The sequence below is a fragment of the Notothenia rossii genome (assembly GCF_949606895.1).
Source record: "Notothenia rossii genome assembly, chromosome: 4".
Lineage (NCBI taxonomy): Eukaryota > Metazoa > Chordata > Actinopteri > Perciformes > Nototheniidae > Notothenia > Notothenia rossii.
Window position 1 is genome coordinate 27,864,462 of NC_136902.1, and position 25,036 is coordinate 27,889,497.

At 40.1% G+C, this 25,036-nt stretch overlaps 1 protein-coding gene across 2 annotated transcripts in view; it reads left to right on the forward strand.

Moving 5' to 3' along the window:
* cep104 (centrosomal protein 104) overlaps window positions 1–25,036 on the forward strand; it is a 41,344-nt gene that overhangs the window by 7,487 nt on the left and 8,821 nt on the right. For both annotated transcript variants that reach the window (XM_079676040.1, XM_079676039.1), the window contains 14 exons: window positions 200–276; window positions 702–870; window positions 4,192–4,347; window positions 4,938–5,165; window positions 6,563–6,775; window positions 7,984–8,151; window positions 11,410–11,577; window positions 15,554–15,730; window positions 19,147–19,347; window positions 20,544–20,639; window positions 20,904–20,985; window positions 22,013–22,058; window positions 22,242–22,350; window positions 23,023–23,161. In XM_079676040.1, coding sequence (XP_079532166.1) covers window positions 200–276; window positions 702–870; window positions 4,192–4,347; window positions 4,938–5,165; window positions 6,563–6,775; window positions 7,984–8,151; window positions 11,410–11,577; window positions 15,554–15,730; window positions 19,147–19,347; window positions 20,544–20,639; window positions 20,904–20,985; window positions 22,013–22,058; window positions 22,242–22,350; window positions 23,023–23,161 — 2,029 coding nt within the window. The remainder of the gene's footprint in view (window positions 1–199; window positions 277–701; window positions 871–4,191; window positions 4,348–4,937; window positions 5,166–6,562; window positions 6,776–7,983; window positions 8,152–11,409; window positions 11,578–15,553; window positions 15,731–19,146; window positions 19,348–20,543; window positions 20,640–20,903; window positions 20,986–22,012; window positions 22,059–22,241; window positions 22,351–23,022; window positions 23,162–25,036) is intronic.

The following is a 25,036-nucleotide window of genomic DNA, read 5'->3' on the forward strand; positions in this document are numbered from 1 at the left end:
GGATGTGTTCAAGTCCGCACATTTTCACAGGTCTCACTTTTAAATGGCAATGTTTTGGTTACTTTAAGGTTAGGGTTTTAATTGAAGGTCACTTTAGAGCTAACAGGATTAGGAGACAATTACCAGGTCTTCCTGAGCACAGTAATACAAGAGTATATATGCATGTGTGTGTTTAATTTGTCCATCTGTTTACCCCCAGCCAAGCCGAGAGCAGCTGATCGAACACTACCTCAACAGTACCCAGCTGGAATCCGCCTTGGACACGACCTTCATGGGGTGAGGCGAGGACATTGAACCCTGCTTTCTTTGTCTTGTGACAATAACACCCTTCAACAAAGCCATTTAGTCTGGAAGACAACCAATAAGGCATTCAAGGTCACACGCATTTGAAGACAATGCAGGTGGCGGCCCGTGTGAGGAGGAAAACATATTTCGAAATACTCCTTTCTTTCCTTTTTCCTTTAAAAAAAAAATATATATATATATATATATATATCAACCCCCAAGGGATGCTTCACCTCAGGATCTGGGTTAGTGTTTTTTCCCTTTGATCAGGATTTGCACATACCCATTTAACTGATAAAGACACATACATCTTACACTGACATTATCTCAAGTGAATTGGACCAAATTTATATTGAAGAGAAATAAATGTTTGAAGGTTTTATTTTGTAAACTGTTTCAAATGTTTTTGCGTCCAGTAAATGCGAGTCCATCTCCCCCTTGGATGACCTGGCCTTCGACATGTACCAGGACCCAGAGGTCGCCCACATCATCAGACTCCTGGACCAGAAGAAGCAGGACATGGTCCGGCAGGAGAAATACGAGCAGGCCAAGAATCTGAAGCAGGCCATCGCAGACCTGCAAAAGGTACTATTGCTGCTGGGAGGTAGACACATGTGGCTTCAACATATTGACACCAAATATTTGCTTACATGGTGGGCAGTATGCTCTACAAATAACAGGATGTATTCCGTCTTAATGAGTTACTAAATGTCTGCAAAAGAACAATTCATATTTAAGCCCTTCAAAACATTGATTCTTGCTATGTACTCAACACACAGACATGGTGTCAATTCCTATCTTGTATTTTTGAGCAACAAAGCAAAAAAGCTTATTTCACAGAATGTAAAAACTGTTCATTTAAAACCCTTCTGTTAAAGATTTGGCACAAAGCTTAATTTTCACTTATCACTTATAATTATTTTGGGAAGACATGGGAAGGAAAATAAGTAAATAACATGATGTCATAGCAACATCTTAAGGTTGGACTTTAGTATTGAGCTATGCCAGTTGTATTGTGTTATGGCGAATATACTATCCAACAGTATGGAACATAGTGGACATAAACACCAACCATACTAGCTTCAGGATTGTGTACATTAAAAATATATATATCTTAATCCAATCTAATATTAAACAGATAAACACTGACAGGTCCTGTTGCATTATGAACTCTATTAACATAAATCAAGATAATTTAGCTGATTACTTGTATTTTTCTGAATCAAGAACTCCTACTTCTATTTTGGAATTGCTGCTTTAACATAACTATCTAAAAAAACTCCCTTCACCGCTGTTCTTTTACACCATGTTATCTCTATTTGCTTTTGGCCGATTGTTTTACTCTTTAGACAAAGAAGACATTTAGTGTGTAAGGAAATATTTTGGTTTCAGATATCTTCATCCGCTCACTTCGACTGATAATCATTCCTCTCTTGCAAATCTCAACTTTGCGAGGCTTGTATTTCTTTTTACAGATATCCAGTGGGATTTCACCACTGTTTGTAACAGTAGTGGTTAAACATTGTTCAGATTCCTGTCACCGTCCTCCTTTGTATAGAGCGTTACCATGCTGACCATGAATTCTTAATAAGCCCAACAGCTGCAGTGACTGTCCTCGACTAGCGTATCTCCAACTCCCAACCACCAGCCTTTCTGTAACTAGATAATACACACACACTGGCACCTTGTTAGCATGGCATATTAACATTTCACTCAAGGCAGTTGCCAAGGTAGTCATGCTGAAAATCCCTTGTCATCGCACCATCAGGATTTCATGGGATGGTTTTTGTCGTTACATGATATCTTAAGAAACACATGACGGAAAGAAGAGTAGACAAAAGGCGGAGAACTGGTCTGGTGTGTTTTTTCTATCTTATTTGGCAAACGTTTCTTAAATATAAACTGTAGAAACAGTTGCCTTGGTTTTGCATTGCTTGGTGTGATTCAACAGAGATGTTCAGATCGTGTCACCTGGCACCTGGTTAGCAACTTATGACAGCTTTACAGAATTTCCTGACCTACTGGGAATGTTGTCAAATTTCCAGCTTGTAAATCTTAATGATTCACCATGTGGCACTCTTACTGTTACGCAGCACAAGGGCTTAATTCTGGAAAGTTAAAATGTGAGTCTTATTCCTGTAGTTTTAACTCTGTTTCTATTGGTCACAATGAGCCTGTCCTTACCAAAGGAATGCTTTAAATGACTCACACACATGAACACAGTCACAGAAGGACTTGCCGGTTGTCAGCTGTTTACTCGCTTCATTTATCTGAGTCAGCTTCTCGAGCCGTATCTGGCCGTGCAACACTTATACTGTACGCCGAAGCAGTCGCGGACTGGCCATCGGGCTGTACCGAAGTGGGCCGGTCGGGCCACTCTGATCGACCCACCTCGGTACCGGCAGAGGCGGACTGGCCATCTGAAGTTGCTTTGACAGGCGACAGAGGTCCACCGTTTCCCCGCAGCGAGACTCCCCCCGTTGACAGTTCACTGTCTAGCACCCACGGGAAGTGGCACTTTACCTTAATAATATAAAGGCTTGTGTTTGCGTGCATTTCTTGTCCGGAAAGTGACAATTTACTGAGAGTGGAGGTGTCCTGAGATTAGCGCCGGCAGGCAGGCTCCATGGACCTGTCAGCTCCGGACAGCGCAAAATGCGTACATGAAGCGCTACGTCATGAACGCAAGAAATCATACCCTCGTGGGGGCGCGCTCATGTGATTGGCTTAGAATTGAGGAGACATCTGATTGGCCATAGATAGAAAAAATTACAAGTACGAATCTGGTGACCGTCAGGGGAGTCTCAAAAACCCACACACGAATGCACAGCGATCCATGCACAGAAAGCGGGTTGTGTTTGCAGGTTCAGAGGTTTTAAACGGAAAACAAATATGTGAGGATCAAAAATACACATTTCAAACTTTTTTCTGTATTTGGATTTTAACATGTATATGAAACGGAACACATTTGTGTGTGCATTGAAAAACACAAGTGTGGATCCGGAAATACAAGTGTGAATCCTTTTGCGGATCATGAAATACAAGTGTGAATCCTTTTGCGGATCATGAAATACAAGTGTGAATCCTTCTGTGTGCATGTGTGTATTTTGAGACTGTTCTGAGCCCATAGGAAGTTGGCAAGTAAACTGGAATGGGTGTTAGAAACTCACACCTCATGCAATCATTTTTTCTTTAAAATACATGTGACTAACTTGGTTTCTTTCAAACCGTCTGACCTTGTGACTGTTCGTGTTTATCGCGCCATTACATTTATTTTCAATAACTACCGTCCAAGATCTTAGCATGGTTTTTGTCGTTAAACACATGATGGAAAGAAGAGTAGACAAAAGGCGGAGAACTGGTCTGGTGTGTTTTTTCTATCTTATTTGGCTAACGTTAATTAAATATAAACTGTAGAAACAGTTGCCGTGGTATTGCATTGCTTGGCTTGGTGACTGTTCGTGTTTATCGCACCGTTACATTTATTTTCAATAACTACCGTCCAAGATCTTAGCAATTAAACTATGAGTAAAATCTTTTTCTTGACAAAAATAATCATTAGAAATAAGATCAACATTGTAATGTTTTTAATCACAAACTGCCATAAATCCATCATTCATGAGACCATGAGCAGTCTCAACAGGCCTGCTCTCATATTTACCCGTCTAAATCTAGCACTAGCCACAAAGGTAATTTTTTCTAGTGGCCAAACGGTGGTACTAAAACTTCTCGGTCAAAAATACTTTATTCAGTTGGGAATGTGAGTTCTGTCATTTTTTGCGCGAGACTCAGAGCAACTTTCATAGGAATGAATGTGGCCCCGCCTCTAACGCTGTATCCAGTTCTCTTTATATATCCATGGTTTAATGTGTAGTGAAGGCTTCTCCTTGTCCTGCACTCTTCCAGGTAGGGGAGCGTTTGGCCCGTTATGATGTGGAGAAGCGATGTGCAATCGAAAAGGAAGACTATGATCTTGCCAAGAAGAAGAAGGAGATGATGGAGGAATACAGGACAAGCGTCTACCAGCAGCTGGAAGTCCACCACCTGCTGGACATGTCAATAGTAAGTCAGCATGTTCTATATTTTTTTATAAATATATTTGTATTCAAGGTGTTGGTGTTGAAGAAGAGAAATAAAGGAATATGGGGGAAATAATGACTTATCTTGCCTAAACTGAGATAGTAACTGAACAGGCTGTTGTCCATCATGGATAACCCCACTCATCCTCTCCACCTGCAGCTGGACAGACAGCGGAGCTTCTTCTCCAACAGACTGCTGACGCTCCGCTGTCACAAGGACAGATAAAGGAAAACATTCCTGCCCACTGCAATAACACTGTACAACAAATCACCTCTGGCTGGCAGAGAACTCTCTGCTCCATAGTTTCTCTTGGAATAAAATCACACTGTACATTTTACATTTATATATTCAGTTTAATATTTAATATTCCGTCTGTCACATACTTATGTAAATATAATACCTTGCTTTATATCTTGTTATTGTTAATTTGTAATTTTTCTACTTTCTTGTTTATTTCTTGTCTTTTAATTTTTATTGTACAATGCCATGTCTTTTTACTCTGCTGCAACACAAACATTTCCTAAATTGGGATCAATAAAGTACTATCTTATCTTCTTCTACCTTTTGATCAGATCACACGTGTCGCAGATTCCCCTCCATCCCGGGAACCTCCCTCCCTTCAGCCTTCTCCAGGTCACTCTTCAGTTCCCACAAAGTCCCTAATTTCAACCGACACATTCAGGAAGGGGAAGAAAAAGGACGCTCCTCAGAATCAACAGTTAGATGCGGAAACTATTGTTCCCAAGCCAAGTAACCAATCTGACTCAACGAGTACCTCCGTTACTGTACCCCGGATTGACGTAAGTGGCACTTTAGGAAATGCATTATAAAAGCATAAAACATGTCTGACACCTGCAGCATCTTGTCGCACAGGCAATCAAAGGCTGTATTTATACTGCATATTTTAACAGCAATCTAAAGTGGTTTACGAATAAACCTTAAGACATTGTAAATGGGCTTTTCCAGTCTTTACGACCCCTCAAAGCACTTTACATATACAAGTCAGCATTCAGCCATTCACAGCCATTCATAGAGAGGCAGGGGCTGCCATGCAAGGTGCCACCTGCTTAAGGGAAGTAGCATTCCCACACGTTCAAACATCATTGGCCATGCCATCAGGAGAAACTTGGGGTTAGATATCTTGCCCAAGGACACGTCGACATGTTGACTAAAGGGTCCTTCCAATAGTTAAAAACAGTAATTAATTAAAAGGCCAAGAGAACATATATATTATATATGTTTTATATATGTTTTTTTCCAGATATATTGAGCTTAAAAAATCAATAACAACAATTGGTTAAAGACAATATTGATGGACAAACCCACCCAAGGTTTTAATCCAGTTGTAGCTTTATTATTGTAACAATAAACCAGCCTTTTGTAGCACTCTTGGGAACACCTCGCCTGTTTTAAGCCTCTGTAGTGTTGGGAGATTATGACCAGCGGGGGCTTTTATGCTTTACTCACCACCTACTGGGACCGGCCCTGCTGCAGGTTTGGGTTTCACTATTTAATTAAAAGCGTGCAACAGTTGGCTGACTCCAGCGGCTGCCAACCTGGCCTCAAGGCAGGGCTTTGAGCCTGGTACGAGGCAGAGGGGTGCCAGTTGGCCCTTGGGCCGGCAGACGGTCCCGACCGGGTGGAGATTGGGTTAGTATGGACGGGGTTAAACAGTCATTGTCATCGTGTTGTTGATTGATCGACCCTTTCAGTGATCAAATGCTAGTGAAAGTTAGTGAAAAGAACAAGGACATGTGATGATGAATTTTTCAAAAGGTTGGACATCCTTGTCAGACTCAAAAGCACGGATCAGTTTTCTTTGGACTGTTAAACGGAGGTATCATTAGAAGAAAAAAAAAGTTTTTCTACTATTACTTGATTACTTCATCAGTATCCAGGTTAAAAACACAATAAACAAAACTGGTCTTGTGGTCTTGTCTCTATTTTTATTTGATTTACAAACAGGATTGTATATATTTGTATTTTTTAAATGTTTTAATACACATTCTTATTTTGATTTCTTATGTGTATATATATTTGTATTCTATTTATCTTTTATTTTATTTTAGTCTAAAATGAAGCAACTGTCATGAAACCCAATTCAACCCAAGATAAATAAAGCATTCTGATTCAAAATGTATGTAAATACCATATGTAATGCTTTAAATGCCAATGTACTGTTTTCTTGTGCTGACAGGTTATCTGTATGCCTTACGATGAGAGGCCGCTTCCAGTCCAAAAGAAAGACCGGCCTGTGGAGGTGTCTCTGAGCCCCACACAGCAGCTGTCACCCCAACCTGACGCCCAAAGGACTCCGCCCAGCCCTGAGATGAGCGGAGAGGCAGAGCCCCTGATGGAGAAGGCCCAGAGAGAAGCCAGCCTTCCAATAGAAGTCTATGGAGAAAGACTGGTAAGAAGAAAAAGATGGAGAACTGGAAAAACATGGCTTTGCTAAGCTAACTAAGTGTTTTACTTTCTACACACCATTTTTTTTCTACATACAGTATGTGCTCAGAATAACGTGTGTTTTTTATGTATAGTTAAAGCCAGTTCTCATTGCTCTGTTTTTGCTGTCCCAGATATCTTTGAATCAATACGTGAACAGATAAAAAGCTTGCATTACTCAAAATAACAAAACCAAAGATATGTTAGAGATATTTTTCCCTACACAAGCTTTGTTCACCAATGATTCGAGTAATTACCCTCCTTTTGGCTCTCTTTTGGTATTCATCAACTCCTGAGAAAAATACATAATAAGCGCGTGAATAAGTTCTGTAGCTGCAAGATGGTCAGCTCAGTTTTCAGCTAGTTTCTAACATCGTCTTGTATTCCGTGCCGTCATGCGCAGGTATTGTAAAGTTGGATTCATCAGAGATGTTTTTATTGCTGAAACCTTTGCCTGTAGACGCTGGAATAAAGACTTAGGTTGAGTTGCGACATATTTCACAATTATAGTAATTTTATCCATTGATAATATACGAAATAGTGATTAGCCCTAGGAAGGCAAAAAGCTGAGGTACGCTGAGCTAGCAGATGATGGGCGATTCCGTGGCTGGGAAGCAAAGGCTCAGATGAGGTAGGCTGCAGAGGGTTTGTAGCAACATCTATGACGAGGCTAATCGGAGTAAGAGCCACGACCCAAAGGAAAGCCTCTTGAGAACTGCCGAAAAAGGCAGTCAGTGGCTCTGGAGGAACATAAATGAATCCACCATGGCCCTCAAGTGAGTAGATGGCATTAAGGGGGTGAGCCTGGGATGCTCGGATTTACTGCTGAACCCTCTTGAGGTGTCGTGGGCCTATCAGCGAAACATCGAGGAAAGAGTGCGCCCACTTGATAACCTAAAGGATTCCATCCCACACTTGATCATCCTGCAGAGTCCAGGCAGCAGCATGTCTCTAGAATGCAATCAAAGCATATTACCACCTACTCCTACATAAAAGATTTAGCACAGTTTTATGGAATTTAAAAAAAATACTTTTGTTGATTTGGCAATTAGAAGAAACAGGCTTGTATTAAACCATTTCTATACGGTACACAGAATTACACACATTTTTATCCACATCTACCCACATAACTGACATTTGTGATATCTTTTCGCCACCTCTTTGCTTTTCCAGGTGGCAGGGGCATATTCCAGAACCTGGTGCTACAGAGAGGATGCTCTCCTGGCTGTGTACAAGAAGTTAACGGAGCTATCACCCACCACCCCCAAGGAGGATCTGAGAAACATGACGAGAGCTGCAGTCTTCCTGGTCAAGAAGGCCCTCCTGGATAAAGTGTCATCTGTAAGTAATGTCCTCGAAAGACAATTCATTCTGCTGTGAATTTAAATAATGTAATAGAATCTAAAGAAGCCTCTTAGCCAATAGGGATATATTTACTTTGTCAATGTTGAAGTGTTGTTTAAATGATGTTCTCTGGATTCCAGTGTTTCCCCTATATACAAATAGTGGCGGCTGCTGAAATATGAGCGCTGCTGCTAGGGGGCGCCAGCCAGTTTTTATTTTCTTTACTTTTAATTTTTTTCTTAAAATAATAATAAGTGGCGACCCTTTTTCATTTTGGATTGTTTGTTATGTGGATTTGTAGTATTTGTGTTACTGGCATAGGCGACACAGGCGGTCATCTGGGGGGCGCTGCGCTGGTAGCTCTGGGAGGGAAACAATTTTTTGACCGTTGGTGCTCATCCAAATGTTCGGCCTTGATGTAACAACATTCATAATTAAGTAAATGTAACACCCTTTTCACCCCGGTTACACGTTTAATTTACATTGTACGGTGGGCGCTGTAAGTGATGAAAGTGGGGGATGTTGGCTTATCAGGCGCCCGCAGCTCACAGCCAAAGTGCGAGCGTGGTAGCGAGAGAGCGAGCAAGGGACAGGGGGCACCGGTACCGGCGCTGTTGTTATTAGAATCTGGTGCTAGCTGCGCTAACGGATATAAGAAGTAGATGTTTCTCCAACCAGGGTGGAGGAGAGCTCTCCTGTCAGACTGAGAGGCTCAGTGAGGTAAAGGACTCTCTGAGTATTTAGATTGTTAATTTTAACCTAAGTTATCTCAGTGGGTCTCAAACGTTTTGACCACAAATGATGTAAACACATATTTCCAAGGCACTCCTTTATAATTATTAGGATAAATAAAAACAGGTTTGAAATCATTCCAATGTATACAATAGGACAGTTAACCAAAAATATCGTTTAAAGTTGGAGAGATACAAAAATGTGCATAAATAAATAAATGTTAACTAGGTAAAATAAGATATGAATGAACAACAAAAATAAAATAAACTACATTTATTTGTTATTGGCTATGGTAGGTTATTGGTTATGTTCACATACTTATTTGATTATTAAAATGTAAACCGATCTTTTTCATATGGGCGTTTTAGAGTTGTGCCCCCTAGATCAGGTCTCTAATAATTGTGTGCTCAAAGTGCACCAGATTGAAGCATTTTACTGTAAAATGTTCAAAAAAAATCTTTCCAGGGGAATATACCCCCGGACCCCCCTAGAGGATGTGACGTCCACCCCCCAATTCAAACATGTTCATACAATAGGCGCATTCACACCGCAGTACTTTTCCCACAAAGGTTCATGAGAACTTAGTTCATCAGAACTCTTTAGTTCTGATGAACTAAGTACAGATCGCGTTCACACAGGAATAAATCCCTGGGGGTGGATTAGGCAAATGAAGCCGCTGACGTCACTTCTTCTTCTTTTGCTTTGGGTTTACTGGCAGGCCGCAAACAACTTCACGGCGTATACTGCCGCCCAAAATCCCCGGCCAGAAGTCCCCGGTTGTTGGGGATTGGCTTCAGTAGAAGCTGCTGGGACTCCCAGCAGCTTCTACTGAAGCCTTCCGAGTAAATCGCCAGAACGCCGACACCTCCTCATCTCCACCGCTCCCATGTTTTATTTTGTGTTGCCATAAGTTAGTCTCTCTGCGTTTCTGCGCTGGGCTAATGCTAATGCTAATAATGCTAATAAAAAGGTGGCTTCACAACACTTTTTTTTTGTTTTACGGGGCGTGGTTTGCAATCCGCCCAGCCAATCAGAAATATAGCTCTTTTCTCACAAGAGAGCCGCATGAGAGTCCCTGCTCTCTAGCAGGGACGGAAAAGGGGGTAAAAAGGTTCTCATCAACTAATTTTAGTTCCGGCTCTTTTTGGTGTGAACGCGACATTTCGGAACTATATCGGAACTAAAGTGGGAAAAGTACTCCGGTGTGAACGTGGCTAATACTGAATACATTTGAACCCATTTTGACGTCTATTACCTATGTCAATACGTTTCTGTTTTTGCAGTGTATTTGTCTTTTGTAGACATTTTTCATTTATTCTTTACACATAAAATATCACCTAAAATCTCACCTCGGGCAGCAAATTGTCTAGAACCTCAAGAGCCTTTCTTGTGCTGACACATAGAAACAAATAGGCGGGGCGCACTTCGCACAAACTAAAAAATTCCACGCGCTTCGCGCTCACATTATGCTGGGCCCATGTGCCTTAGCACCGCTGCTATGACTCCATCCTAGGGGAAACACTTAGATCATAAGCACATGCTCTCTAACATGCAGAGTCCTAACAATGTTCCCCCTGTCACCTATGCAACCCTAGTTCTCTCTCCCAGAGCTGGCTTCCTTACACAAACACTTGACAAGGATGGCCTTGTAACCCCTCGCTAGAAGTCGTCTAAGACTTGTATGGTAATGAAAAGTAGCGCCACAATAATTTTAGTGATTTATTTTCTTGTCTTATTGATTCACAGAAGGCTCCATTAAGTAGTCAGCGGGTTCATTTTCTGCTCCACAAATTCAGTGGCATAAGCTGCATGTCATGTTGTTACACCCTGGCTATGAAATAAGCACAGCGTGTTTTTTAAATCCCTTTCCTTTTGAAGATCACCTTGTGACCACAAAATACCACATATCATTTTAATCTATTGCATCAGTTAAGTGATATGGAGAAAAGCAGGCGCCTATGCTTCCCGCTGTAAGGCCACTTTCTTGTGGGTGGATTTATTAATACATATGCTTTTATTTGAAAAAACTTATGCTGTTGTTATTTAGCTTTTTGGAGCTGACATGCTGCTCCAACAGTCCCGCAATTTTCGATCTAGACTACATGGGGATTTATAATTTAATTGAAGTAAATTCGTTTTTCCATCTTTGTATGCACCGTGATAACGATTAGCTACCAAAAATAACCTATATATAGTGATTTATTAGAAGAGAACCAAGCATTTCTATATAAAATCAGACATTCCGCACTCCCATGATTCCCAAACGGAATGGCCCTTTGTTTCATAACCACATTTCCCCGCCACTGCGACAATCTGATTTAGATTGGCAGTTGAATTTCCTTAGATCAAATAGTGAACTATTTGGCGCGACCCCTACCATTCACTACTGATGTTTGTCCCTCTCCCTCCACTCAGAGTAAACATTGCAGAGTCGAGCCTCTCTGCTAATTGATCACCCTGGTGCTACCTTTTCTTGGAAATTCTACTCCATTTGGAGCTAAACGTCCCTCCATCTCTCCTCAGGTCTTCAACGCCTCCTTGAAGGTACTGCGACTGCTGCTGAGTCAGCTGATCCCGGGTCTGGGCCGGTCTGAGGTCACCCACTGCGTAGATCAGGCCTGGCCCAACCTGCTGGCCAGGACTGGGGACTCAGCCAGCCGCGTCCGGGGCACGGCCACTGCCTTCATACAGGTATTAACACACGGGATTAACATGTTGATTTACATTAATTTGCTTCCTAGCTTTCACTGAGGAAAAGATAAATATGCAATATCCCTCTCCACTTTCTTCCCTTGTGTAAAGCTCTGTTGGAACCTTTACAACATTTAGAAAAATCAGCACCCTCATTATCTTTTACGCCATAAAACAATGTTAACTCTTACTTGGTTCTTGGTGATAATCTTATTTTTTAATGGTTATTATATGCCATTTAAAGGGATTTCTTGATGTTCGATTTTCTCACACACCAAAAGGGCAGAACACCTGTTATCTTGTAGCCAAAACAAAATGATTTAAGTGACAATCCCATCCCCTGAGGCAGTTACAGTTACCAAGACAGCTTGACTGCAAACAACTATGCACCAATACAACCAAAACAATATTCGCGCACCATAATCACATGAATACTTACAATGAAGTATTTACAGTGTAAAGGCAAGTTAAAGGAGTGAGAATAAAGTACACATTTTCTAAGGTGTGCCATTGAGATCCAAAGCCATAAGGATCTTCCTGCTTATTTTTGGGTCGAGAAGTACAAATACAAATGTTGTTAAATGTCACAAGCTTTACAGAGTGAAGTTAATCGAGATTTGAGAAAAGACAGTTACAAATATGTAAAAAAATTATTCTGAATCAGTTATCTTATTCCAAAATATAGGAGATTTTGTTCATTTAAGCTTCTAAATTTGAGAATTGTAGGCGCTCTAATTACACATATGAGAGACTATGTATAAAGGCATCTTTATTTGTTCATCCTGTACACCTTAATCTCATCAATATTTCATTTTGGCGCAGATGGGTAAGTAACTGTGGTTCTCAAAGAGTTCAGATAATAAAAAAGATATCCCGATTGACATGAGACAGATCTGTTATGATTAGGAATCGTAAGCAGAGTGAGCAATTCTTCACAGCTCGAAGGTGAAATGAAGAATAAATGAGTCATTGCTATTAACACCACGCCTTTAGATCAGATTAAAGCACAGAATGATTCATTATTCATCATGGTTTTATTTCTGAAAAAACCTAGTATAAAATGCACTTATTTCATCAGATTACAGTGTAGTACTTGATACTTTAATTTGTATTATACGCTAATAACTCTGGTGCTGATCAGAAGCCTTTGTAATGAGGCCATGGGAACCATTTGTTGTTTAAAAAAAGAGAACTAACCTTCCCGGTCTTTCTAATTCAGTCCTTATTGAATATTCAACGCTTTGTATTTACGCATAGGATAATGCTTTCTTTGCTGTGCCATTATTTAACTTTTTAATAATAATATATATTTGATTTTAACTGTAGCATTTGACATTTAGTAAGCCTGAACTAGCAAGGGTTTGGCATTGTTGCTTGAGAAATGGCCTAAATGACTTTGTAGTAGCCAATTAGCACTATATTATATATAAGTAGAAACCAACATTTGTTTACTCAGGTTCCGCCAGAAAGTTAAGCAGTTTTTGACCATACACACCACGACACACATACTGCTGGGGTAAAGTTAGGCTACCTAAGTTAGTGTGTTTAAAGTGTGACTTGTATGCTGATTAAAAGCTGATTCGAATTTAATGGACAACAGTATCTGGGCCGAGTGTTCAATTGGAAACCTTTGTATAGGGATTTATTTTTCATTCAAGCTAAAGTGTGTGTCAGTCATGTGAACACAGCATCACCTCAGAGGCATGCGTTGGCTTAGCCTCTACACTATTAAACAATTTGTTGTTGACCACTTCATTGTTTGTTTGGCTAATCCTGTGGCTGAATTCCTCCTGTAAGCATTGTCATTAAATAAACCCTTGTGTCAGTAAATATATGTTTCAATGGCATGATTAGTAATCACAGTAAATACATACTCATTCCCTGGCCATGAATTCTGTGCACCTGCACGACACACTTACGATTCATCTGTGTTCTTAACTTGGTTTTTAAGTGCATGTAAACACAGATAATGGCTTTGGTTAAATGGAGTATGTTTTGTTCTTTGAATGGACTTCACCCACAACCCACAACACCTACACCACACCCACACCCATAACACCATAACATGACTGACATGACATAACCATAACACCCACAACTCTGCATTTAAATAAGTGACTAAAAAGTTGCATTATTTATACGCTCCACAGTAAGCAAACAACCCTAGCATGTGTGAAACTCAATCAAAGGCAACATTTGAAAGAAATTGCCTATGCATGCTTCTCTGTGTTTATCTCTCTAAAACGTTATGATTCTCCCCAGCAACACTGAGCTTATTTGAGTAAACTTGCACTTTCACTCTTATTCCCATGTCAAAAAAAGGATTTTGAACACCCTGTCTTGTTGATCTATGTATTGCTAATATAAGATCCTGTAGTCTTCTCAAAAAGGTGCAAGCCTGAAGGGATATTTTGTGTTTGCTCATGTGTGTGTGTTAGTGTGTGCATCTGTCTGTCTGCAGCTAATCTCTTCTACTTTTCGATCAATCAACTTTATATTTAATGAGCTCATTTACCATAGGTTTGCTCAAGGTCATGGTTCCAGGGGATCACAGTTAAAGAAAAACGTGTTTTATTGGCTGTTTTATACTGTCATTTGGCCTGCAAATCAACAATCATAATAAGCAAAAGGCATTTCCGGATGTCGGTTAGAGTAGAAACAAGCCTTACCTAGTCTGCTGCACGTCACATTTTGGTGGTTCAGAAACCAACATCCATGAAAAATGTAAACTCAATTTGAACCAGTACTTTTGCAAATGTATTACATAACTGATATGCTGTGATCTATTAAATCCTGTAATGTTGGTATAACCCCACTGTTGACCGTAGGTATAAAAAATCATGCACATGATTTCTTTAACACCTTTCATACATGTGCTGCTTTTAAACCCTGTCTATAAAACGATCTGTATGTATGATGATGAATGAGGTAGTGTGTTTATGAAACCTGCTGATTCAGCAAGTAGCTAAAGCGGGGGTGTTGCTGTTTTGGTGGTATGCGTCTCAGCCTTTAGTTTCTAGCCAGTTTTGTAATGATATTTTTCGAAGCTTAAGAGCTTTAAAGGCTTTTTAAAGATGCTGGAAAAAAAGTCAAATGCAATGATAAAATCAGACTCCTGCATCCATGCACTGTATTGACCTAATCAAATAGTCTGCTAATTTGAGGGTTTATAATATGTTTTTCTTAATTACTTTTGTAGTGCGCTGTGTTATAGCACTGATATGCAGGGAGAGTTACGAGGTGTCCGAGGTGTTGTCATGCTTCGCCCCTCGAGCCGTCACTCTGACTGCGTAGACTGGTTCCTTTTAGCCTTTCCCTGGAACACAGCCACTAGTGGAGGTTCCATACAGGAGAGGTGTTGTTTGTTGTTTGTGGCCAGTACTGGAGCTTTTTAGCTTTCACATGTATCAGAAAGTGTTACTGGGCTGGTGGATTGAATGATGACGTGCATTAGTGAAGTAATTGTCTAACCATCTGTGAAAATGTGCAATTGGGTGTGTTGAGTAAGAAAGGGATGGAGTCTTTATAAGTAGCTTCTCCTACTATAAGTTCAACTTAGGACATTAAGACAAGTCTCAGCCCTCTGAAATCATCGCCCAGCCCTTCTTTGTCTCTCCCGGGTTCCTTTGTTATGTTATGAATGCCTCTTTGTATGTTGAGGATGATGTGTTTTTGAAGTCCCCATTTTCCGACATACATTCGTCTTACCTGATGAGGCTAAAATGACAAACAACTGAGCAAAGTTTTTCCAAGAACCGTCTTCCGTCTCACTTTAATTGTACTCTCGTTCTCTCTGTCATGACTTGTCTAGTGTTGAATGACAAATCACCATGTGTAGTGCAGCATCACACAGATCTGTTTTGTCACTGTCTTACAGCGCACATATTACTCAATTTAAAGCATACCACAATGACCTTGTATGACTAACGTTGTACATTTTAAAGCCATTGACTAATTACCGAATCCTTTCTCTTAGGAAATGTCTCTTTTGAAGGATGTTCGCGCCCTGAAGGTTATCCCCGGTGAGCTGGTGAAGCCCTTCAAGTCCAACTTCCCCTCTCGTCTGGCTCAGAGTCGGGCCGAGCTGCTCGAGAAGCTTCTCGCTGAATTGGGCACAGAGAACTCCGGCTTCACCTTGGACAATGTCATGATGGTAAAAAAAAGCCTTAATCATGTTAAATGCATCTATACATTATCTTTTTTTTTATGGTGATATTGACATCATTTACAAATAAAAATAATGACTTATTGTTTATTCATTTAGTTTGTGTATTTGTATTTGTGTTGAAAATGACCGACAGAACTAAACTAACTATCTCGTAATCTTGAGAAATCAAGGTTTTTATAGCCTCAGAAACCAAATTTAGAAAGGTTGACCCCCAACGTCTCATAAAGATAAAGCAAATAAAGTTTCAATTGTATTGAGGTTAAAAAGAACTTCAACCGTAGCAGTTATCGGCTGCCATACTCTGAGACTTTTTGGGACACTGTAACCTTTTGAAAGGATTTTAGATCTGTAAAATATGTTTAAAATGTCAACATAAGCATATAGTATATATATATATATGTGTCTTTTTCAGTTACGACTGTTTCCAATCTGAAAATAGCAATATATCCTCTATAACAAGATAACACATATTCTGTATAGAATTCCGTATAGTATAATGCCTGTATTATTCCACTTTAAAATCAGGATTCCATCAAACTGTTTCGGTTACATTTGGCTCAGTAATTAAAGAGTGACTGTGCACTCCCTTCCGGGGTTTCTTCAGTTCACCCAAACAGGCTGTCAGTGAGCTCCAGTCAGCTGAGTCAATGTTGTCACCGTTGGCATCCGCTCTCGGTCCCCCTGCACTCGGTTTCCAGCAGTGACCTAATATCTACGTGCAAACTAACTGTTGAGCAGTCTCCTCTGTTTTACGGCGGCTCCTCCACCCTTCGCCCCCTTCCCCTTCAGCCCTCCTCTTGACCCCTGCACATCTTTTATCAACAAGAGCAAATTGTTATGTTTGTCCACCGAGTTTCTCCGGCTTCCCTGAAGACACGCAGGTGGAATTGCATGGCCCGTGTTTGTGCATGCTTGCTCTGCGCCTGTCCCTTTTGTGTTGGCTGTCTCCCTTGTTTGCCTGGGAAACATTTTCAGTCTGGAATTGAGACGTGACAGCCGGGCCGTGCCTTATTTAACAGCTTGGCTTCTTTTTTTCCTGCTGGTTGTCACATTGAAACATCTTGATGGGAAACATGTAAGATTTAGACTGAAATTCAGTTTGCAATAATAACGGAGCAACAAGCAATGTGGCTTTTAATTTGAAAGTACAGAAAGTGTGTCCCTTCTCTTGACAACTGGTACGACAAAATCCATGAAATCTATGTTATGGAAAGAATCACCTTCTCAATGAGGCTTCAGGAAAACACATTTGAAGAAATATGGAAAAAGTGGAGAATTTACATATCCCAAAGACGACCATCCCTTGTTTGACTGTTTCTATAGACCGATTGAATGTATATGTATAGATATGTATGTATGGTCACATGTATGTGTATTGAATTTATATATGTATGTTGATATGTATGCATATGTACATGTGTAGACATTTGCTTTTTCAAACAACCCCTGTGTACTTTTTCGTTTTTATTTTACTTTGATTAATTTTGTTTGCTTTTCATTTGTCACTTTCGGGTCTCTAAAAAGATATGATTTGAAAAACTGTACTTGTACTATAATGTGACCCCAAATAAATAAAGAATAAAAAAAAAAAAGAAAGTACAGAAAGTGTAAGGCAACTACCGGTACTTAAGACATATGCTGACCCAATAACAGTGGCTATCCCTATCCTATCCTACAGCACCTCAATCAGGCATGTCTGCTTGAGAGTGGACAAAAAATAATTTCCCCTGCAGAATAAAGATATACTACGTTGCTAGTGAGGGAGGACGAGCTAACAATTAAATCGTCCCTTCAAAATGTAACAAAAATGTATGTACGTCTATACAAAGTTAACTCAAACAAACAGCCAGACTCTTGATAAATGATCCTTAAATCACAGGTTAATCCTCTGTATCTGCCTCTTTTAGCCTTCCACAATGTTAGCTCGGCTATATTTTGAGCATTTTTCCTTTTCTCACCCTGCTGTTACCTGGGTGATCGTCTCCAAAGCGGGTGCCAGGGTGAATACAGAGGGCGATTGAATTTCCTGTAATTAAAATGAGAAGCGGAGGGCAGAGACAACAGAGAATAATGGTGAGCTGTCCCTGATCCGGTTGAGCGAGGGACGGGTGGCCTTTATACACGGTTTACTTTCTGGATGTTAATGTTCTTCACTGGCTGGATTGCCATTGTGTTGTGGCCCTCTTCACACAGATTACGTCGCATAGGACTCTTCCTACGTCATGATGCGAACCCCGCTCAAAGGACGTCTTCAGCAATGTAGCGATCATGAAGCTAGACTGTAAATGTTTTTTTTTTAAACTTGGACTTTTATCTGTTAAAATAGCAAGCCCTGGGTATTTTTCCTTGCCTGCTTTGTTGCCCCAGCATACTGGAGGTGGGACAAAGAAAGCGCCTTTACAACACATACAACTCAAACTGTGTCACATAAGACAAAGAAATTAATAAGAACAACATTTGAAAACTGAATAAAGACAACAGAATTAACATAAGTTCAAGTAGAAACTGGTTCAATGCAGTTGAGTGGGTCCAACAATATCCTCAAAGTTCAAGAACAATTGAATTTTGTTGTTGTAATAGTAACAAAGGTTGGATCACCTCAGCACGTCATGTTTTACAAATAAAATCAGGTTATACAGGAAATCAGACAAAGAGATTAGATGCACTGTGATAGCATTTGGTATGTGAGTATAAAGGGAACGGCAATGTAATACTAAGAAGGTTAGTCAATAGGGCATGAAGTAAAATATTTGAGAGCCAGGTTTAAAATGGCCCGCATCTCAACATAATTTAAATAATGGCTTTTGATGGGGTAATGTAAATGCAATGTAATGTAATTGCTTGATCTGGGAAATTGATGTACTTCAAAGAAAATTAGCTGGTTTACAGACTTTCAAGATGTAAGTCAACGGGAAAAAGTATTTCTGTCTGCAATGACTTGATGGGCCTGTGAGTTGTAATCACACGGTTTGGCCACTATGTCAAATGTACTTCAAAGTCCGGTGCTGTTACTGTATCTAGTTTTGTTTTTTACGTCCACATGTAAGCTATAGTCAGTAAGTAAACAGCAATCACACAGATCACATTATTTCCTTATCATCTTCAAGTGAATTTTACAAATAGTCTAATGTTGAGCACCAGCAATCAACTTTCAGGTAAAAAATGTGTAGGAAATGTAGAATATATGGGGCACCGCTTTGCATTCCGCTGTTTTTACATGAATAAAAGTTCATTTTTCATACAACGTGAACGCAGTCCCAAAGGTTTTCATCTAAAAAAAATAAAAATGAAATCTCTGTTTTGAACTGGCTGTACCAGATGCTTAAAAGTACTATCCAGTCAATCAAAAATGTTTTCTCAATGTTTCTATGTTAATAGAAAGCCCTGTTTTCCCTTCTCAGTTCTGTACAGCAGCTTTGGAACACAATGCGTCAGCAGTACGAGAGCTGGCGGTGCGCATCATCTTGTCCATGTACCAGCAGCACAGAGCCACTGTTCTCCGCTTCCTTCCACCCAACTCTGCTGCTGCGCAGAAGAACTTCCTCTTCAAAACCCTCTTTGAAGGCTTCGCCAAGATTGATGGGAAGCTGGTGGAGACTCAGGTAAGAAGTGTTTTTTTAAACAGCAGATTCATTTATTTATTGATACTTAACATCTACTTTATTTGCTAAAGTAAGAAATGGCTGAAATGTACTTTTTGTAGATGAACAAAATGTGTTCAGACAGTTTTTCAAACAGATTGCTGTCAGCGAGGAGCAGCTGGTAGATGGACAGTGAAACTGTCAGACATGGCAGATGGGAGCACTCTGCCGAGCTGAAAAGGGTTGAGTTTTTTTTTCGAGGAGACTGCATGACGTCACGTTTTTTTCTTTTTTCAAGCCAGTATAAGAGTTTCATGTTGCACAGACAGCAAGCTGCCTCCACTGCTTCCTCTGCCAAACACAGCACATGCTGTCTGTCCTTCACTGGTTAAACAAATTAGATCCATGCATGGTATTATTAAAGGTGGGGTAGGTAAGTTTGAGAAACCGGCTCGAGATACACTTTTTGTTATATTCCATGGGATGCTCTTAACATCCCGATAGCAATGAATATCTGAAGTGCTCTGACAAAAAATCCAGAACAAAATTTCGTCTCTGGAAGCCGTAGTACTGTAAAAAGCACGACCAATCATTTTAGCCGGCCCGGCTAAAATAACTGGATGGCCTAACTGCCTGTCAGCCTTCCATCTGTGCACAAACTTATCTCGTGCCCTCATTGGTCATGTGCGCGTTCGTTTGTGTTGGAGGAGGGGCTCTGTAAGGAAGTGGCAGAATTTTTCCGGTTGTGTATTTTCAAATTCTAGCGCACTCGAGCTAGTTTCTCCAAAATTACCTACCCCACCTTTAAGATATCTATTTGCCATTTTTTTTCCAATTTTTGTGTCATCCTCAATGTGTCCTTCTGTAAGGCTACACTAGCAAAAAACCTGTCTGACTAGTTTCTTTTATCAAAATGTAGAAAGGATGTTAGCTGAAACCACAAACACAGCCAGTAAACAAGTCTCGCCTTTCAAGTTCATATGGTGCAATGATGCTTTACCGTAAAGTTTGTGACTCAATCAGTGACCAAGTCTAATTTCTTACCGGCAGTACTGAAGACTTAACCTCCCTATACCGTAATGGAGTTAACTGTCTGCCAAGCATTCAATAACATAATTAAATGAAAGCTGGTAAAGTCTGTGATCTTGAAATGATATTAACATGAATAGACAGAAGTAAGGAAAATGAAACTGACTATATACTCACTTCTCCTTCAGACTTTGAAGAAGGGAGGTGGTCAGCAGGATGGACAAAAGGAGAAAGAGGAGATCCACTCCCTTCAGGAGCAGCTGGCTGCCTTGAAAGAGATCACAGTAGGTGGAGCTGTCATCAGACTGCACTTCTTGTAATGGCTACTAATTAGTATTTATGACTCCAGGCAGACTTGAGTAGAGTTTGAACTGACTTGGTGGTCAGAAACTCAATTATTCCCGTGAACAGATAACATCAGCAGTACATGAAATCCTCTTGAGAGTGTACAAAGGCCTGAAGTTGTGTTAAGCTTTTTTTCTGTGATAGGTCCTTTTTGTAACTGTGGTTTCTGACTTCTCTTTCTCCTTCTCCATCTGCTTGTAAAGGAGAGACGGGAGGAAAGCACCAAAGAAGAAATTCCCGATGAAGAAGCTCCCAAAGTCGAATCCAAAAAAGGTGTCAAAACAAGTATGTAAACATTTTTAACTAGAAAAGAGCCGAGCAAAGGATTTCAGATCCTAAATCACATTAAATATATTATTCACAAGAGTAAAAACATCGTTAAATACTCAACACCAACAGGTCTGGATTAGATGTTGCAAAGCACGATGTTATTTTGCTTTAAGATATTGGTAGATAGAAAATTGTTAGTATAGAAATGCAAAACAAATCCAAATAATTTCCCATTTTCAAAAGGTATAAGCTTGTACATACTAGTAAGGGCCCTTAAAGCATCTACTTTTGTTTCCAGTTGCCAAGCAACATTGTTCTTTAGAGTTTAACCACTTCAACTCCAAGTTTGGTGCTCTACAACAGAAACAAAAGCTCCATTTGTAGGCACTAACAATATCGTTTGCATGACTATGCCAGCCATCTCTACTATTAACCTATACAAATAGACTGTAGATCCACCACAATCAGCAAACAGAGAAACAAAGTATAAATAGATTTTACTGCTCATAAGTGTAATTTCAATTTAATCTGACAAAAAAAATCTTGTTTTTAGCTAGTAGTTTAGTGTTGGTGATGTAGTAGGCCTTGGTTCCCCAGACTATTAGGCTGTTGTACAATTAAAACTACGTTACTAAGAAGCAAAGGCGAGAGTTTAATTGACATGTAAAAGCTTAAAAATTCACAAGTGGGGAATTTACTGGCATTTTGTTATGCTGTAATACAAAATGTTAAACCAAAGACTATATTTAAAGAACCTAACAACAATTAAAAGAAAACCCTTTGACTTTGAGATCAGGAAAAAAGGGAAACGCCAAAGTAATAACTCATTTTGGGATTTAGGAATTATTCGTGCAGTCACCCGTCCATCATATTTTCAAAGCTTAACATGAGGGTTCTATCAAAGCTAAACAGATCTCTTTTAACAAAATGATAAACGTTACTACTCTGAAATCAGTCAATCCCATTTTTAGTGCTGGATTTCTTTGGTCTGATGCTTTAACGAGGGGCCCTCGATATCTAATACTATCTTCTTAATTTCCAGAATCAGACAGTATCGATGTCCAACAATCTATCAACTACCTGGACAAGTAAGTGACTCATAATTCAATGGAGACCTTAAAACAAATCACGGAAATCATAGAAAGATGCAAAAACTGATTTTACAGGTTAAGTGATTTCACAGACAATCTATTTTTCTAGCTCAGGTGCTTCATTTAGTGTAATATTTATGGCAGCAATAGTCTGAACTGCAACCTGGTCTTATATTTCAGCCTGTGTATATTCTGCGGTAAAAAGGACGAGTCCTTCACAGAGGATGGATTGGACCTTCATTACTGGAAACACTGTCCGATGCTGAGACGCTGCGATGAATGTAGACAGGTAAGATAATACATACGATACGATACAATATGATACACTTTATTGTCCCCGTAAGGACATTTGTTCTGGAGTTCCGCATACATGTACATATACAAACATAATAAACATTCAAATACATACAAATATCATCACTCATGCACCGTTTGCACAAACACAATACACAGATGCACATACTGATACTTTTGCACAACCCTCATGGCCAACATTTAAAAGTAGATAACATTAGATGTGAGTTTTAATAAGCTTAATGGACAAAGGCAGGAATGAGTGCTTATAGCAATTGTTTGTGCCTATCTAAGATAATAAGATAACATTTACTTTATTAATCCCAATTTGGGAAATTGTTTTGTTGCAGCAGCATAAAACTAAACAAGGCATTGCACATAATAACACATTAAAAGAGTAGAAATAAACAATTCTAAAATATAAACATCTCATTTGATAGAAATAAAAATAAACGATCATTAGAGAGTAAGAAAATATAGAGATGACCGTGAAGATAAAAAAAACAATAAACTGTCTGACAAATAAAAACACTATTGAAGGGCCAATTAAAATTTTAAAATGAGGTACACTGGAACGTTTTAAAAACTTTTGGCATGTATTTAGTCATCTTGAAAGAAGGACTCTCTGTTCATTAAGCAGCTCAGTAACAAATCATTGTGTCCATAGGTAGTTGAGATAGCCAGCCTCACAGAGCACCTGCTGGGTGAATGTGAAAGCAGGTCCAGGTTCAGCCAGTGCCCGCGTTGCTCTGAGGCCGTGGCCCCAGAAGATCTCACTCGCCACGTCCAGGGTCCCACCTGCAATGGTGAGTTCTCAGTCTCACTCTTTCAATTTCTCAACCTTCCTATGTATTAAAACATGATTGAATTGTGTATTAATTTGTTTTTAATACATCTTTGTCTTTGTTATTTTTATTGGGGGAGGCATGTTAGTTTGACATGCACGCTGTAGGCGTCTTACTTACTAGCCCATCAGGACAACCAGGATTTGTAGTTTTCTTTGATGAGAAGAAGGGTAACTCTATATGAGGATAAAAATGGCTTTATCAAAGCTACTAGATAAAACCCAAATAACTAAATAACTAAACAAATATGGCTTAACTGTGGCAATGGGCAACAGTCTCTGGCAGAATAAGTTGGAACTTTATAAACATATATATTAAGAACAATATTTAATGGAAGCATTAATCGTTAAACAGAAAAAGGTCTCATCTTCCCAAAAGCTATGGTCAGCAGTCATAGGCCCCATTTACACAGGAACGCAAACAAAAACGAACCAAATTCGATATCAAAAAAGTCTTCCGTCCACACACAATCGGCTCAATTAACGTGTCCGTTCAAACGAGACCGCTCGACCCGCTGGAGACGCTGTAGTACATATGCCGGGCCTGGAAGTGGCGCTGTACTTCTGCCACAAAATACACCAAAAGCAGCAAAGAAGACTTCACGAGCATGCATGGTTGCTATGGTTGCCCTTCTGTTTATTCTCCGCGGTGGATTTAGCAGCAGAGGTGGGGAGAAGCAGGGCTCTGGCTGTTTCTCTTTTTCTCCCTCCCCGAGGCAAGCGTGTGCTGCTGCTGTAAATCTCTCCGGTAGTCATCCAGCAGATGAAAAACACCCACCTCTCCGCCTCTTCCAAGGGACGAGGGAACCGTGCGGCAGAGTTTCCGTTAGAATTTGTTTTCGCCGGTCAACATGTCCGTTAAAGTTGAAATCTTCCGGACAAAATTAGAAAAGTGCCGGTCAAAGGTCTTCTGTTATTTATTAAGTTTTAAACAAATGAATAACAACTCTATATAATAATATAAGAATAATACATTGAGCCTCTCTTTTCCTCCCCCTCTCCTGCGTGTCTCCGCAGCAGCTGATCTCTGATCTCTCTCTCCTGTCCGATTAGACTTCACTCCCGTTTATGTCCATATCGATCAAATCTAGCTGGAGGCTCCTGCTGGGTGCACTGTCCTGCGAGATACCGGGACCTGGCTCGAAACACTCGGTTGTTGTTGGCGAAACACATCAGCAATGACGCGGGTGACACAGGGGTGAGCAGGAGAGGTGGGGAGAGGTGGGGATATGACGTATGGGGCGGTGTACACACGGAGCCGTTTGACCCCCCAGAGCGTTCCGTCCGCAGATCTATCCACCTTGGGACCCGTTATCGTTTGAGGGGTCCGTTTCCGCGGTTCCGTTACGGCCTCGTGTGAACGAACTATACGAAAGAGAAAAGTAGCAGATACAACCCGTTTGCGTTCCTGTGTAAACACCGCAATAGTCACAGTTTTCCCAAAAAGTTGCTTTAAGAATATGCAAATTTTGAATCTAGTAACATTAACAAAAGCAAAAGTCTGGGACAAAGGGCTGAATTCAATGCAGTGACATTACAGATGGTGTTAACATCACATAGTTCCTCAATTTCAAGAGGCTGAGTTTATAATACAACATCTATAATAAATGTATCATATCGAAATATTTAGGCCAGAAAATGACAAGCAGTAACCTAGTATTTTTACTTGCAACGCTCTGTCAAGCCTGCACCATAGCCAGCTGCACATCTTGCTTGTTTTTTTTAGGGGGGAGAGAAACACATGCTCAGTTCAACTGAGGACAGGTCAGTGGCTAGCCCTTTCTAAAAGAACCTACAGTTTGGCCTAAAAAATATTTCAAATCCTTAAAAAAGTATA